Genomic DNA, 16,444 nt, shown 5'->3' on the forward strand with positions numbered 1-16,444 from the left:
CAAATGCAGAGCTCTGACGCATAGGAAATCTCTTAACAAATTAAATGCTTTTCGTCAGTTATATGGGCGTCATTGAAAAAAATATAATGAAATTAAACGGATGCAATTTTCAGACATCGAGGCAAATAAAATTCAGTTGTAGGAATGTTTAGATGTCTTTATTAAACTCTTAGGAATTTCAAGATGTGTTTATGAAACTCGTATCTTTTGTCTCTATATATATCAAAGATATACCAATGGTTTGTCTCCCTACAGGGGGTGTCGGAGACTGATATGAGCATTGTTATTGCCTTATTTCGTAGAGACTAAAATCAGTCCTCTCGATGTATTGATTTATCAAGTCTAGTGTTCGTTCGGTAATGTTCATGTTGCTTCCTATACCATTCCTGACACAATACGAAACCATTATTTCAATGTTTAATAGTAAAGTGAAATTGTCAGTTGGCTCTTGGACAATTCCGTCACACACAAGCACACGCGCGCACACACGTCTCACGCATGCACGCACGTACGCGCGCGCACACACGCACGCACGCACGCACGCACGCACACACACACAAATACACATCAATATATTATATATTGACTGAACACAAGTCGGTTGATTACTATTACACTTTGTAATAACCAACGAAATAATCACACTGAGGATTTTTTGATGAGTACTCCACAAACATAGCTTCCATTCTGTATGATAAAAATCATAATATGTATTACTAGTATATACATTATATACGAGCATTATAATCAACCCTTTTTATTGAATATAAATGTTTAAAATCGGTGAACGAAAGCGTTCTACTTTTTTCGTCTCTGCGCGCATATGGATAGAAACGTATACATGCTTATACGCCTGCTATATCTCAACTTCCGGTTTAACACGGCAGGCGCGGACCCATGCCAGGAGGGAGCAAAGTCATGTGACCAGAACGCGGAGTGCATCCCCGAGGCCGACACCTTCCGGTGTAAGTGCCGGACAGGCTTCCTAGGGGACGGATTCTCCTGTCAAGGTACGGCTGTTGTTTATTAGAAATTGTTGTTTTTTCGACGAAAATAACGCGAAGTGTTGTGGTAGCCTTTTTGTATTGTGTAATGGTCGGCGGTGCAAAGCCCACAACTCTGGTGTTATTCAATTTCGAGTTATACCTTTGTTTGACTTAAAATTACAACAGACGATCGTTGGTGCTCGTTGCGCGGCGCTCTCGTCTCTCTTGGTTGTATATCATTTTTGTGGCATAGCATTGTTTCCAAAAAATGTAAAAGTAACTACATGTATATGTACATTAAAAAAGATATGTATAAACCTCAAAGCTAACCTTTGAAAAAAGATTCAGTAAAAGGCCTTGATTGATCAAAATTGTGTTCCGGGTATGTAACATTTCTTGTAATTTGTGCGCAAAATAAGCATTTAGCTTTAAAAGCATGTCATCATTTTTTTTTTTAATATTTCAATAACTCGCCTGTGAAGACAAGTTTTCGGACATGTTCAATGCTTTTCATTAATCAAATAATTGAAACTAAAGAACAAATGAGAAAGGCGCCAAATGGAGAAGGGCGGACAATTTTAACCTACGGTATAAGAAAGAGTTTCCTCCTTAATAGTTATTAAATTTCCTCAAAATTTGTTAAATTCCTGTAGCATGTTTAGTTAACGTTTAATTTAGTTAAAGTTTTTTTTTCTTATGACCAAAGCATGCTCGTTGTGAATATCCCCCGAATGCTAGGGTTAGGTTTTGTTTGCATTTTTTGGAATTGTCTAATGCTGTGTTTTTAGACCTAGACGAGTGTACCATCTTGTCGGCGTGTGACCAGAACGCCGTCTGCACAAACGTCCCAGGCTCCTTCCGGTGTCAGTGCGTGTACGGATTCACCGGTGACGGCCGCACGTGCACACGTAAGCTACTGCACACACACTTCATCACTTTGTTTATCATGAGTATCAGAGTAACTTTGCATACTAGAATTGAGTGATAATCAAACGTGTGGCACTGTAGGAGAATGGAATTGATGGTTGAACGTTTGAACTTTCTGATTCAGTATGCCATGAATGTTCTGTGCTGTTTCAAATGATTTTGTCTCAAATTATATTATTGTTTAGAGGATCTCTATAATGGAGATTGATGTTCTTAAATGTATAGTGTGTGTTTTGCAGCTACAATGCCCTTTTCAGCTGTTAATAGCGATTTATTGGAGGGCTCAGGTTGGTCTGGTGGCAGGGGCGTTTTATTCAATGCTTTCTTTGTCGCTCTCATCATTATGTTTGTGTATAGAGGCGGCCCACTGATACACGTTAAACTATATACTGCTCTCCGTCGTGATTGACCTGTCATGTTTTTACCCTTTTTGATTGTCATAATTTGCGGTATCTAGTGTCTGGTATCATGTTTTCTTTTTTCGTTCCGAATTGTATCTAGATAATGAAATACAATATTATTATTAATATTATACGAGTAAATCTCCAATTCATACTTTAAAACTGGCAGGTTAATCATCAAGGAGACTGGTTATGATTTTTTTTCACGTTAAACTAATAAAAGGTGATGGATATTAATTCAGTTTTATGAAATTTGAAATTTAAAAAATGTAATAAATAACTACGTTTCTATTTTCAATTATATTCATTAATGTAAGGGGGCAGGTGTATCGTACATAACTTGTCACCATAAAGTTTGTTGTTATATTTGTCTTCTTGCACCATTTCTATTTTGACAAAATAGGAACGAGTTTCTAACACTCGAATAACCATTGATGTCAACTGCCATGGATATATGTATAGCCTTTTAAATTGGCGGAGTATTCGAACATAACGTAATTTATGTATAACCATTCTTCGGCTCTTTCGCACAATTCCATTTAATCAAATGCGCAACTTACAATTTTATGTTAGAATACACTTTATTTATGTGCTTTGTAGACGAATGGGCAAAGAACTATGACGAATTATGATATCGTTAATCCCGAAAGCTTTGCTTGCCTTCAATCAGCAAACCCTTAGTGAGAATATATAATCATATGTACTCGTTCAACCACACGCGACAGGTGAGGTCCAGCTGTGCGGTGACGCAATATGTGACGACAATGCCCGGTGCGTGTTTAATGACGTCGAGAACAAGCCGATGTGTGAATGCAAGACGGGTTACCGCATGGACGGAGATTCCTGCCGAGCTATCTGTAAGTCCACTAAACATATTTTCAGCCTGAATTTCATATTTAAATTAATGAATGACAGTACTCGTTCTTAACTGCAGTGCAATTTATTTACTTTTTTGCAAGTTATAGCACCGAGCGGATATCAAACATATGCTACTGTTGAACATGCCATCGAGCGATAAAACGTGTGTTGACACACATCCAAGTCAGACCTTTTCAACCCACGAATATAAGAATCAATCAAATAAGTATTAGTTGATTTCCCATGTGTTATGGTTTCTTGCAGCGTTCGACTGTAGCGAGTTGGACATTTGTGGCGATAATGCAGAGTGTGTATACAGCGAAACAGAGGGCGGCTACGTGTGTGAATGTGTGGAAGGATTCAGCGGGGACGGCTTGGATTGTGGAAGCACCGTTATAGGTGAGTGTGTTAACACGGTAATTACTAAGTTTGGATGTGAGAGAACGATGTCTCCTTGTACGACGAGATGAGGACCGCTGTATTCTGGGTTTTATAAGCGTACGGCTTTGAATGTGGTTGCACAATCATAGTTGAGAGTGACTACTTGGTCATGCGTAAGTGTGAACGTGAGAGTACGATGCCGCCATGTACAGCAAGGCAGATAGCCGCTGCGTATGCGGTGGATTAAATGGGTACGGCGTTGAGTGTGGTAGGTCAGTGCGACTACTTGGTCATGCGTAAGTGTGGATATGTGGGAACTATGCCTGCGTGTACAGCGATGCAGAGGGCCGGTATGTATTCGGGTGAGTAAACGGGTACGGCGTTTAGTGTGGCAGCACCATTATAAGTAAGTGTGGATACGAAGGAACGATGCCTGCGTGTAGAGCAATGCAGAGGGTCGCCATGCATGTAGGTCACGGTACGCGATTCAGCGAAAACAACGTATGTGGCAGCAATTTTATAGCCTGGGTGAGTGGGAGTACACGGTTATGCACCAGTCAATTGTAACCACGCCCCCCCCCCCCCAAGGTCCGGGGGTATACAGCGGATAGCCGGGGAAATGGGCCGTGTTTTTACTTCCCAGGTGGCCCCGCAGGGCCGGGTTACCGCGCGTTTTTTGTCTGAGCGCCAAATTTAGCGGAGATTGGGCCTTATATAGAGTCTCTGGGGTGCAGGGGCATTTGGCCGGGATTTTACCATCAGTTCGTCCCTGCAGGGCGGGGATTTTACGCGGGGTTTGCTGGACCGAAAGTCAAAGTCCCCGCTATTCCCCGGACCTGGGGGGAGGAGCTTGGTTACAATTGACTGGTGCATTATTCGTGAGTGTCATGTGAGAGAACGACGCCTGTGAGTACAGCGAGACAGAGGGCCGCTACGTATTTTGAAAATTCAACGGGAACAGCTACGTATGAGGAAGCATTATTATTGTTGAGTGTGATAACACGGTTATTGGTGAGTGTGATAACACGGTTATTGGTGAGTGTGATAACACGGTTATTGGTGAGTGTGATAACACGGTTATTGGTGAGTGTGATAACACGGTTATTCATGAGTGTGGGTGTGAGAGAACGATGCCGGCAGAGGGTCACTACTTATGTGGGATTTCAGCGGGGACGGCTACCTGTTTGGCAGCAACACATGTGGAAAAAGTGAGTGGCACGATAAGTTGGTGAAAAGAAAAATAGAAAGTGTCCATGGAAGTCTTTGAGGTATATTCTAGATATATGTTGTAAGCGGTATGGTGTATGGGAGACAAACGCAAATAAGTACGTGTTAGGCGTTACACCGAGTTACAGCAATATCAAAGAGATATCTGATGTAAAACCATTTCAAAACCATTCAATTCCCGCTTTGATTTTAATTGACGTCAGTGTATTTCTCTTGGTAGACTAATAGGCATCATGATGGCCGTTATAATGAAATCTTTACAAAACATGATCAAATTGTTGATTTTTGGACTTACTAACTGAATAATCATATAACTATTCCATCTATTTGTGCACTATTTTACGCTTTCAAAGCACGTCGTCGTTTTATTTGTTTTATTTGTTTTATTATTGTTATTGCTCGCCTGATGAGTTTAGGGCATTTTCTTTAAGAATTACCAAAAAATACTCGTTGTGAACAACTCTCGTAATATGTTTTTCTATTTTACCAATGACGTGTAACTTCTATATGCCACTCTCCGCTTACAGCGACTGGCTGTGAGGACTGTGACATTAACGCTCGATGTGTGACGGACGTTGACTCGTTGACGTACCGCTGCCAGTGCCGGGAGGGATACCGAGGAACGGGTTACACGTGCACCAGGGAGTACATCGGTAAATAAAGACCGTTGGCAGATTGGTCATATGTTGCCTAATTTAGATATTCAAGTTGCGATCCCTATAACTTCATATTCAAACAACGCTAACAATTTCTAGTTTCAGACACCTTTAAATCATTATGTTAAAGGCGGGTTTAAAATACGTTTCAAGTTTCTTGATGAACAGTAAAGGTATTGTTGCACTAGCGGATCCAGGGGAAAGACGCACCCGGCGCTCCTTCCCCTGCCTCAATCGTCCAAGTTGACTTTTTACTTCTATACAGAAAAAACATAGCCCAAAATGCACCATTTCGGACAAGAAATATTTACATTACCTTGGGGGAGTACCCCCAACCACCCTACCAACACTTAAAACCAAGTAACTTTCGGTTCTGAGGAAGGGGCGCAAGTCAGTAGGTACGCCGCTAAGTTTCGATCTCTCTGATTTCAAATCATGGATCCGCCCCTGATATGCTGTTCGTAGCAGCGCCAGTGTGATCTTTCAAAAGGCTAAAAAAGACGACAGATGATCACTGGCTTTCGCCTTGTGGCGCTCTTGTGTTGCTTAAACTAGCTTATATTTACTCACGTGTCTGTGTGTTCATATATGTCCAAAATACAGTAGTTAAACACAAAACAGTTTACTAACAAAGCCATGGCAGTTATTCACAAAAATCACAATTGATTTGGATAAGTCATTTTATAAGTTCATCGATTTCTTTTTTATTGATAAAATAGAAACAATCAGAACGAACATTTCATCTCAGCATCAGAGTGAATCAGTACCAGAAGATCGACGCACAGAAGTACGTGATATTGCGCGAATGGATAATTTCATTCCAGCAACAGAGGAGAAGGTGAAAAAGCTTGTTCAACAGTCAGCTAACAAGTCTTGTGAACTAGATCCTCTTCCTACATGGCTCTTGAAATCGTGTATAAACGAACTTCTACCAATTTTGCTGAAAATTGTTAACAGCTCCCTTCAAAGTTCAATCGTGCCTAAATCATTTAAAGCATCACGAATAAGGCCATTGTTAAAAAAGCCTAGTCTTGACAAAACATACTCAAGAACTACAGACCAGTATCAAATTTGCCATATCTCTCAAAAATCCTCGAAAAAGTGGTAAACAGGAGAATTGAGGAACATTTGACAAACAATCAATTACATGAAACAAACCAGTCAGCATACAGGAATTTTCTTTCAACTGAAACGGCATTGGTAAAAGTTCAAAACGAAATTCTTGAATCATTAGACACAGGTGATGTTACAGTACTCGTGATGCTGGACCTGTCGGCTGCATTTGACACCATTGACCATAACACCCTTCTTCAAAGACTCGAATCTGACTTTGGATTTGCAGATATACCTTGTCAATGGGTCGCATCATACCTAACAGACCGCTACCAAACGGTATGCATCGACGGCAAACTCTCTGAACCGGTCCTTATGAAATTCAGTGTTCCTCAAGGATCGGTACTGGGCCCAAAATTCTACACGATGTACACTAAGCCGGTCGGGTCTATCTTTAAAAACCATCGTCTAAACCACCATTTTTATGCAGATGACTCCCAACTCTATCTTTCGTTTAAACCAACTGACCAAGCATCAAAGGTAGTCACAATCACGCGAGTTGAACAATGCCTAAAGAAATCATATCATGGATGAATTCAAACATGTTAAAATTGAATGCAGACAAAACTGAATTAATTCTTTTTTTCAAGTCAAAAACACTCCAAACTTGTTGAAAATCTAGAACTGGAAATTGGCGATACGAGCATAAAACCATCAAAAACTGTTCGAAACCTTGGTGTTACGCTTGATTCGAACATGCACATGGACCAGCATGTTAATTCGGTGACTCGAACATGCTATGGTCAGATACGACAGATTGGTCACATTCGGCCATATTTGACCGCTGATGCCACCAAGACTCTCATAAACTCGCTTGTGACATCACGGTTAGATTATTGCAATGCTCTCTTGTATGGCGTGCCGAAATCAACAACGAACAAACTGCAAATTGTTCAAAACACAGCTGCACGTATCATTACGAAAACAAGCCGTTTTGAACACATAACACCAATCCTTAAAGACCTTCACTGGCTTCAAATACAAGATAGAATTAAATATAAAATTATCATTCAAACTTTCAAGACCTTGCATGGTCAGTCACCGGTTTACATGAGCGACTTAGTAGAGGTTTACGTGCCAACTAGAAACATGAGATCAGCAAGTGCAGCAACCACCCTTTTGCCACAAAAATGTCGACTGGTCTCTTACGGTGATAGGAGTTTCAAAGTTGCTGCCGCAAAACTATGGAATTCTCTCCCGGACACTCTCAGAAAAGAATCATCACTTAATTCATTCAAAAGAGCTCTCAAAACACAACTTTTCAAAACTTCCTACGTATAGATAACAACTGTGACTGTTTTTATCCCTACTTATTTTTACGATACAGAACTACAGTAACTATATATATATATATATATATATATATATATATATATATATATATATATATTTGGTTTCATGTTGTTGATTTCTTATTCTTATTTTACTTTTTTATGCTTATTTTATTGCATATAGCATTTTAAGGCACTTAATGTGTGTGTGTGTGTTTTTTACAACATATGAGTTTCACTTGAATTGGTTTGATATGTTAAAATATGTCACTTTTGGTGATTTCCACATATCTGCGATATGTCACATGTTTAATTGTAAAGCGCCCTTGAACGTATTTTCTTATGAAAAGGGCGCTCAACAAATCTGGTATAATAATAATAATATAATAACTGGAATTTGCAAATAAATGTTAACGAACATTACTCCGTGTTATTCTTCAGACAACAGGGTTTGTGACGACTGCGACCGTAACGCAGAATGTTTGTTCGACCAGTCTGCGCAGGCGTACCAGTGTGTGTGTCAGGCCGGATACCGGGGTGATGGAACTTACTGCAGCGCATACGACTGCCGGGAATCAGACATTTGTCACGTCAACGCCGCGTGCGCCCAAAATACTGACGGACAGTACTTGTGTGTCTGCAATCCAGGATATAGCGGTAAATTATTCACTTCAGTGCATAGAAACTATTGTATATCATTAAAACTCCTGTTGGGTCGCAAATACCGTAGAGACAAGGGTTTTGGTGATAATTAATGTTTTCATTTAAATATCAAAATAAGCTTGAATTTGTCATATATGATCTCGCTTCAAATAGCAAAAAATAGTTTTGGGCTAAATAAAACAACAAGATATATTGTGTCGCCTGCGAAAAGTGGCTAATAGTTTTCGATTAATACCATTGGTATGGCTTGATGTAGAGTCTTCAATCCTTATAATGAACATTGTCCCTTGTCAGTCGATGACCCCTATTGATGTTTGGCTAAAAAAATGTCAAAGGTCAAGACCATGATGACAATTACTAGAAGAACTACCTTTAATATAACGGGCGTTTCAGATAAATACATTTTGCAAAATCGGGTGTCGAGTCTTCAAACTTGGTGTGTTCATTGGTAATAATATCAGGAGATGACACTTATTCTTTTTATGTCTAAATAGGTCTAAAATAAAAGTTGCGGTAAACTTTACTTGAACAATACGGGCGATATCAGCTTTGCGGAACTCTAGTTTATATAGGGAATTTCCTATTGTAAATCCGGCCTTTAGATTAAATGGTAATTAAACAAAATCAAAATTTGTTTAAAAAACATTAACCAAATGCCTAAAAACTTTCAGAATGTCTTAGGACATTTGTCGATCAGTGATTACATTTTCACTGAAAAACATTGATTTTCCAAGTATTCTTATGTTCTTCTCTCAGAAATCTTACTTTCCAATTTGGCAAGTTACAAGATCCGAAATACATATAACCTTCAAATTTCAATGAAATAATGAAGTGAATGATAGAAGTTAAATTCAGAAAAAAGCTTGGTAATACAACATTAAGTTACATCATGTTATAAGTAAGCCTTTGAGAAAACCCGTATGTATTATAATGTATGTGTGTGTGTTTATGGTAATCATTTTAATTTCAAAATGACACAGGTGACGGCCGTCGGTGCGAGGCTGCAGGCTGTAACGTGTTGAACGACTGTGATGTTAACGCGCGATGCGGGCCCGACCCTAGGGACACAAGACGCTACATCTGTCGCTGTAACGCCGGCTACACTGGGGACGGCAAGGCCTGTATCAGAAGAGGTGGGTTGCCGTATTTAGGCCGTGTATATTAATAACCTGGCGGCAGTTTCTCGTATTTCATACTCAACTAAGCGTGTCTGTAAGGCATAAAACCAACAGGGTCGTTGAGCAGTGTCGTCATGAAAAGATGTTCCACTCTGATTGAAACGGTTCAAGATTTCCCCATAACTGAATGCCAATCTGTTATCTTCAGATGTGTTGTTTACCTCATTATATGTACACAAAATGATATTAATCAACATTTAAGACACAAACAATCAGCCAGATGCCTGTGGGACTATTAATATCACCTTCATCGTTTAATGATAAGTTAACTGGTCAAAATCTTCTGCTCCTTGACCAGTGTAATGCAAGCAAAGTTCTTCGTTATTGTTAATGGTGATTCATGCATATACATTGTATACAGTTAACTATTAACACTTGTAATTCAACAAAATGATTTAAGCATTTAAAAAATGCGTTATCTAATCAGAACCGCATTCTAGCCAATTCCCGCACTTTGACGACGCTTACATCACAAAATTACCAGACAAACTATTTCATTCAACGTTACTGTTAACGGCCTGGCGAATATGTTGTCAAATTCTGCCATCCCATTGGTTTAGAAATGTCCAACCATTATGTAATAATAAAGTTATTAATGAGACACCATTTTACTTCACCATTTTATATAATTAAGTAATCTTTAAAGATTTTTAGTATGTACTTAAATAAATGGTTTTATGTGACTGCTGATTTACGGAAAAAAATGTATTGGTAATACTGCATTATTGGACAAAAATATAATGGTGACCACAAGGTATCTCTTAAATGCTGGAAGTTAGACACCAATTTCTTTATGCATATCATGTCCAGCCAGTATGCAAAGCCTAGTCACGTTAATTCAATCACTCTAGTAGCATGTTTACTGGTTTAAAATTATTTCATTCTAAAATAGGAGTTTTGGTGTTCAGCATTATATTATGACCAACAAGAAGGCAGTAGTTACCCATTACATTTACCTCAGTAAATCACCAGTCAGACGTTGTTGATTTTTATCAGGTAAAGCGGTATGTATGAACAGTGGCTGTGGCAGTCAGTGGGTTGTGTACACAATATAATGTATACCACTAAATCATAACACTTTTGTTAGTATCTACTTACACAAAATAAACGGTTATGCGGCTTCGTCAGTTTAAACCATTTATTTTCGGAAGTACATATTTACAATCTTAAAACATTACTTGACATTGATTTGATTTTCTTACAACAAATTTAGTGTGTAACGTCATGTGATCGCCATTGTTTTTCGTTGTTGAAGAAAAAAATAGATTTATGTTTAAATGCAACAGATGCATGCAGTGATTCTTTGTAACGTGATTTCCCGTTGCTACGGAGTTGTTCAAATGAACTTTATTTCACCCCACAGTGGTTCCCTGTAACGAGGTTAACAAATGTTCAGAGGATGGCCAGTGTCTTTACGACCCGTCTGTAGAGGGCTACCAATGTCGTTGCAACAGAGGCTTTGAAGGCGACGGATTTACGTGCAGATCTAGAGGTACCATTCTGATCGAACTTCTGAAGTTGTCATTATCCGTTAACGTGTTATTCTGTTCTAAAACCAAAGAGTGCATTTCTCAGTATACAAAGGTTATGTAGAGGAAATTCTAACTACTCTGTTCCATATTGAAATTCTTAGTTTTGGTGTATGTGCACCCCCCCCCCCCCCTACAACCCCAAACCATGCCCCGCGCGAATTGTGTATAATGACATTCCCACAAAACAGGTAAGGTTATACTTTTCAGCTTCACGGTCCGTCTGTTGTTCTATTGATCGGTTTGTCTATTGGTTGTATCCGGACGATAACGGGCTCAACAGATTTATTTTTTATTTATTTGTTGGTTAACGTGCATTACACCATAACTACAGATAAAGCTTGACTTTGATGGAGTTATGGCCCCTTTTCCCCTGAAATTTTCTCCGCATTTGATTTCTGGGTGATAACTTATGAAAGGTACGATGGATCTAAATAATGTGTCAACACTAAAAAAATACATTTCAAGTTCGATTTTAGTTAAAATACACCAATGTTTGACAGAATTATGACCTTTTTCGAAAGAAAAGACTTACCATCCTAGTGTTCAGGCGGTGAATGGGGGTATTCGTCAGCTCTTGTTGTACTAACGCGGAATGTTGGAGCAGTAGATTTTGAAAATTCCAAATATTTTGATTCTGTTCTCATTTGTGCAATTATTTTCCCTGTAGGCGTTGACTGCCAGCGGCGGCCGGGTCTCTGTAACGAGAACGCAGACTGCATCCTCAACTTGGACGCCTTTATGTGCGTTTGCCGGCTAGGCTTCCGGGGAGACGGGAACTCGTGTGAACGTACGTTTGTTTGTGTGTTTATTTATAATACCTACGAACGTATCATTATGTCACTGTACAGCTTATATAAGAGTTTGTGATTTATTATTATCGACCATCTAAATGTTTAATTATTTGTGAACTAATCTTAAAATGTTTTTAGCATAATAGAACATAGTCACAGTCTTTAAGAATAACTGAATACAGTAGTTTACGAATCCTTGTTTTAACGTAGTGTCTAATTCAGGTAAAAAAAAGGATTCGAGGAAATATGATAGCCTTCTGTTCCTTGTCGCCATCGTGCAATAACTTGGCCATTACTCAAAAGCGTTCAAGATACATATTACTCATCAATGATATTTTGCACATTTATAGCCAATAACTCGTATTTTGTTTTAGCTGTACGTAACGAGAACAACTACCTACTGTTTTCCCGGGGCTACTCCATCCATAAGGTGCCCTACTACCAAAACGGTGACGTCTCTGACGGCTCCCGCGTCCTATATCTACCAGGTAATGAGCTTAACCTCTCGTCATTACTTTTTGATTACAAATCTAAATAATTGGAGTTACTTTTATGTCCCTTTAAAGGCAGAGCTATCATTTTCGTACACTATATTGAATACGGGTAATATATTAAGCATAGTCAGTGAAGATGTTTCACACTCCACCGATTTTAAGTGACACTGTTTTTTTGTAGATCGCTCTGTATGTAATGTGTGCTACAAAAAGGCTCGATTATCACTACAATTAAACAGATAACATAATTACATAATGATTGTACTTAATTCCGCCAGACGAGCTCGCTGTTGGCGTGGCAACTGACTGCCTGGATGGAAAGTTCTACTGGACGGACGTGTCTCGTGGCCAGATTTCCCGCGCAGATATTGACGGCTTTAACAAAGAGCGGGTCATGGACGGTAGGTGACGTCAATTAGAAAGCATTGAGTTTTTAGTTCTTTTGCAATGTTTGATATAGCGCCAAGAAACTATAGTGGTAGGTGGCCCTTGACCTCTTGTACCAGGGATGCCAATTTTCCTCTTTTTAACTGAATTCCTCTTTTCTCTAATTGTTTTTCTCTTTTTTTTGGCCACACATCTTATGAATATAAAATTGTTGCATTTTATCTGATCTATACAAGAAAGGGTTTTTATGGAGATTTACATGTAAATCTTATTTATATACAACCCGTTGGAGCCTCGCACTACGCGGGCTTTCCCGGACGCTGATCATTCCGGACAATCTGTGTCAGGTGGTTGCAGCGTAAAGACCTGTGCTTGCTTTGTTTGCCTATATAGTGTGATGAGGATACTCCTTTCTCTTACTAGTTTCCTCTTTTTTACAAATTTGCGTTGGAATCCCAGTTGTTCGGAGCGATCAGTAGACAATAAGATATCTTCACTGGTCCATAGTCTTAGGAAAACTTTGGTCAAAATTTTTGTGCATAAACAATCGATGTATTTTTTCTTAAAGTGCCTTTATATAACCTTACCCATGGTTCTGATTAAATGGCGCCCAGGGGGGTGGGTGCTTTTGGGAGGAAGCATAATGTTTGACAAAAATCTTTATTAATGTCATTACGCGCACATGGCCGGAACACCGACGACGTCATATCCAGAATGACGTTATATTTGTTTTAAAAAATACAATTAATTGTCATTTTATATCATTAATGCATTTAACAACTAAAAACGTGTTTGTTTCAGCGTAAGCAACAGTGCAATATAATGTTTAGTTTATATAAAGCTCCGGAAAGCATATAGTGAAATCAAATATGTTTACGCCAATTATATAAATGTCTGCAAAACTTAAACTGCAATAATAAACAAAATTTGAACTGAACTACAACAACAATATACAAATGTATTGTTGAAAATGGGTCTAAAACGGCGTAGTTATCTCCGCAGGGTTCAGTTCGCCGGAAGGTATCGCCGTGGACTTTGTAGGACGGACGTTGTACGTGACGGACTCCGGGCTTGACGTCGTCGCCGTGGTGAACATTAACGGAACGTACCGGAAGACGCTGATCTCGGACAACATGAGGGACCCCAGGGGCATTGTCGTCGACCCACATCGAGGGTGGGTTATTGATTTACGGGTTTTTGGTCTCTTCCATTTCTATGTTACCATCCTGTAACATACTCTCATGCACATTGAAACATTAATCAAGTCTCAATAAAAAAATTGTTAACTTTCCTTTTTTCGTACAAATGTAATGTGTATTTGACATTACCCTTGAGCGTAGTTGAAAACATTCTCGTATACCAGAGTGATGATGCCATGCGTACCACAGATTTATCATTATCAAACCTCTGATGAATGAGAATGGTTGAAAACGATATAAGAATAAATGAACATGCAAGAAAAGATAGCAAGAAAAGATAGAGTTTTAAACTCGTCCGTAATAGATACATGTAATCAACATTGAGAGAAGACGTTGAGTGGGAGGAATCCCATCAATACTCAATTTCATCCTTTAATTGATGTTTATGTTTCTATATAGAGTAATGTACTGGGCGGACTGGTTTAGGAACGCTCCCACGATTGAGCGCGCTAACATGGACGGCAGCGACCGCGCCCAGTTCGTCACCACAGACCTGGGGCTCCCTAACGGCCTTACCCTCGACACCTACACCCAGCAACTGTGCTGGGCAGACGCTGGCGTCAAGAAGATAGAGTGTGTCCGGACGGACGGCATTGGACGCCGGGTAGTAACGGAGGAGGCGCAGTATCCGTTTGACATCACGTTTTACGGGAACATGCTTTATTACTCTGACTGGACTGTGTAAGTCTCTTGTCCATTTCCCATTTATAACGCATTTTTATACACATATAATAAATAGGAAACGGACAGAAAACATACATCACAAACATTGTAACATCGTTATTGTTCGCTATGCCAAGGGCTTGAGCACTTCAATCATGGCCCCCAGCCAAACTTAATGGCATTAATATTACAGTTATTTTGTCACGGACCATTCTATATGATTAAGCATTGTTATCTTTAATACAACGGTCACAGGGACAATATTTAATACTCATTTTTAATCGATCTTACATTGAAAAATATTATTCCGTTTTTATTAAATTGTAAAACTTATTGCAAAGTCAATTGATACAGTAATTGGAATTACAGAGGCTAGTACTGGAAAAGGGTAAACATTTTACATTAACTACGTTGTCTGGTTTCAAAGACCCTTCTTTCTCTGTCACGTTTACGACTTCGTATATAGACATTACGATCTATCTTTTTCCAGGGATGGAATCTCCAGTGTAGATGTAAACAGCGGCGAGGCGGGAGACGTACTTACACTTCCTGTAGGCGGAAACGGCCGTCTCTATGGCCTTACTTCTATCGGGGAGTTCTGCCCTAGAAGTAAGAGTTATTTATTGTTGTTTTAATTAGCTGCAAATGAAGCCCATCTTCAGATGATAAACTAACGCGTTTTCCACCTTATTGTTTATGCGCCCATCTAAAAAGTTCTTTTTAGTTTACTGTGTAATATATTTCATCTTCAACTTAAATAATTGACAAGTTAACTTCGTATTTTGAACATTTTTATTACAGCAGTTTATATAGTGTCACTCTCTGTGACACGATGTTACACGAACATGAGGTATTTTAGTGTTCGGGAAATTGGGATACCCGAACAAAACCAAATTGTCCATCCTAATCAACACAAACTTTCTATCATAAAATAGCAAACTCGTGATAATTTACTTAAACTGCATATAATGCAAATTATGACCCTTTATTTTTGGCAAGGTATTGCATGTTACCACATTTAAGCCAATATCTCAGCTAAAACCTTTTGACATGAGATCCCAACTTTTCAACCATAGTTAAATTTATCAAGTAATCAAGTGTGAAGTAAGATAACTCTTTTTTGCATATAATGCAAGATATTGCCCTTTATTAACTCAGACATTAAGGTTTCATGCGTATCCGTATTTGGGTCAATATCTCAGCAAATTCTTCCTGGAATGCAATGAAACTTTAGACAGGTGTTCCCAACTATCCAACGTACTTTAATTATAATAGTAAACTCTATTCTGCGTATAATGCAATAGATGACCCTTTATTGTTCAACTTAAAAACCCAGTCATGAGTTCAGCAAACGTGTTTGCCGTTTGGTTCCCCGCTTGCAGTGTATACGCTACGTTGCAACAGGGATATAAAACAGAATGTTTGCCTACGTAAGCAAACGCTCGCCCTACTTTCAGCACTGCAGGTTAAGGTTGTGCATGTAGGCTGCATTACTCAATATCTCAGCACCAACATTGTGTATTGCATATTGGTACTTTATACAAGGTATCCCAACCATCCAACATAATTAACTGAGTTAGATTATAAGTATCTACAATGGTCGAGTGTGTAAGATCGATTCGTCCCAACTGCCCGAGGGTTGGGGTAAACCTATCTTACAAGGGCGGCCAAGGTAGATACCTTTTCTCCCACCGCACCGCGGTTCAACAAAATTAAG

At 39.1% G+C, this 16,444-nt stretch overlaps 1 protein-coding gene across 1 annotated transcript in view; it reads left to right on the forward strand.

Annotated features, from left to right (window-relative positions):
- The window catches only part of LOC128208901 (nidogen-2-like), a 32,370-nt gene that overhangs the window by 14,381 nt on the left and 1,545 nt on the right, over window positions 1–16,444 (forward strand). Inside the window, exons 10-23 of the mRNA XM_052912594.1 lie at window positions 888–1,010; window positions 1,775–1,894; window positions 3,040–3,171; window positions 3,437–3,571; window positions 5,308–5,433; window positions 8,262–8,477; window positions 9,464–9,616; window positions 11,025–11,153; window positions 11,861–11,980; window positions 12,359–12,472; window positions 12,757–12,879; window positions 13,868–14,039; window positions 14,464–14,745; window positions 15,218–15,336. Of these exons, the coding sequence (XP_052768554.1) occupies window positions 888–1,010; window positions 1,775–1,894; window positions 3,040–3,171; window positions 3,437–3,571; window positions 5,308–5,433; window positions 8,262–8,477; window positions 9,464–9,616; window positions 11,025–11,153; window positions 11,861–11,980; window positions 12,359–12,472; window positions 12,757–12,879; window positions 13,868–14,039; window positions 14,464–14,745; window positions 15,218–15,336 (2,064 nt within the window). The remainder of the gene's footprint in view (window positions 1–887; window positions 1,011–1,774; window positions 1,895–3,039; window positions 3,172–3,436; window positions 3,572–5,307; window positions 5,434–8,261; window positions 8,478–9,463; window positions 9,617–11,024; window positions 11,154–11,860; window positions 11,981–12,358; window positions 12,473–12,756; window positions 12,880–13,867; window positions 14,040–14,463; window positions 14,746–15,217; window positions 15,337–16,444) is intronic.

The sequence above is a fragment of the Mya arenaria genome, chromosome 11, assembly GCF_026914265.1.
Source record: "Mya arenaria isolate MELC-2E11 chromosome 11, ASM2691426v1".
NCBI classification, from domain to species: Eukaryota; Metazoa; Mollusca; class Bivalvia; order Myida; family Myidae; genus Mya; species Mya arenaria.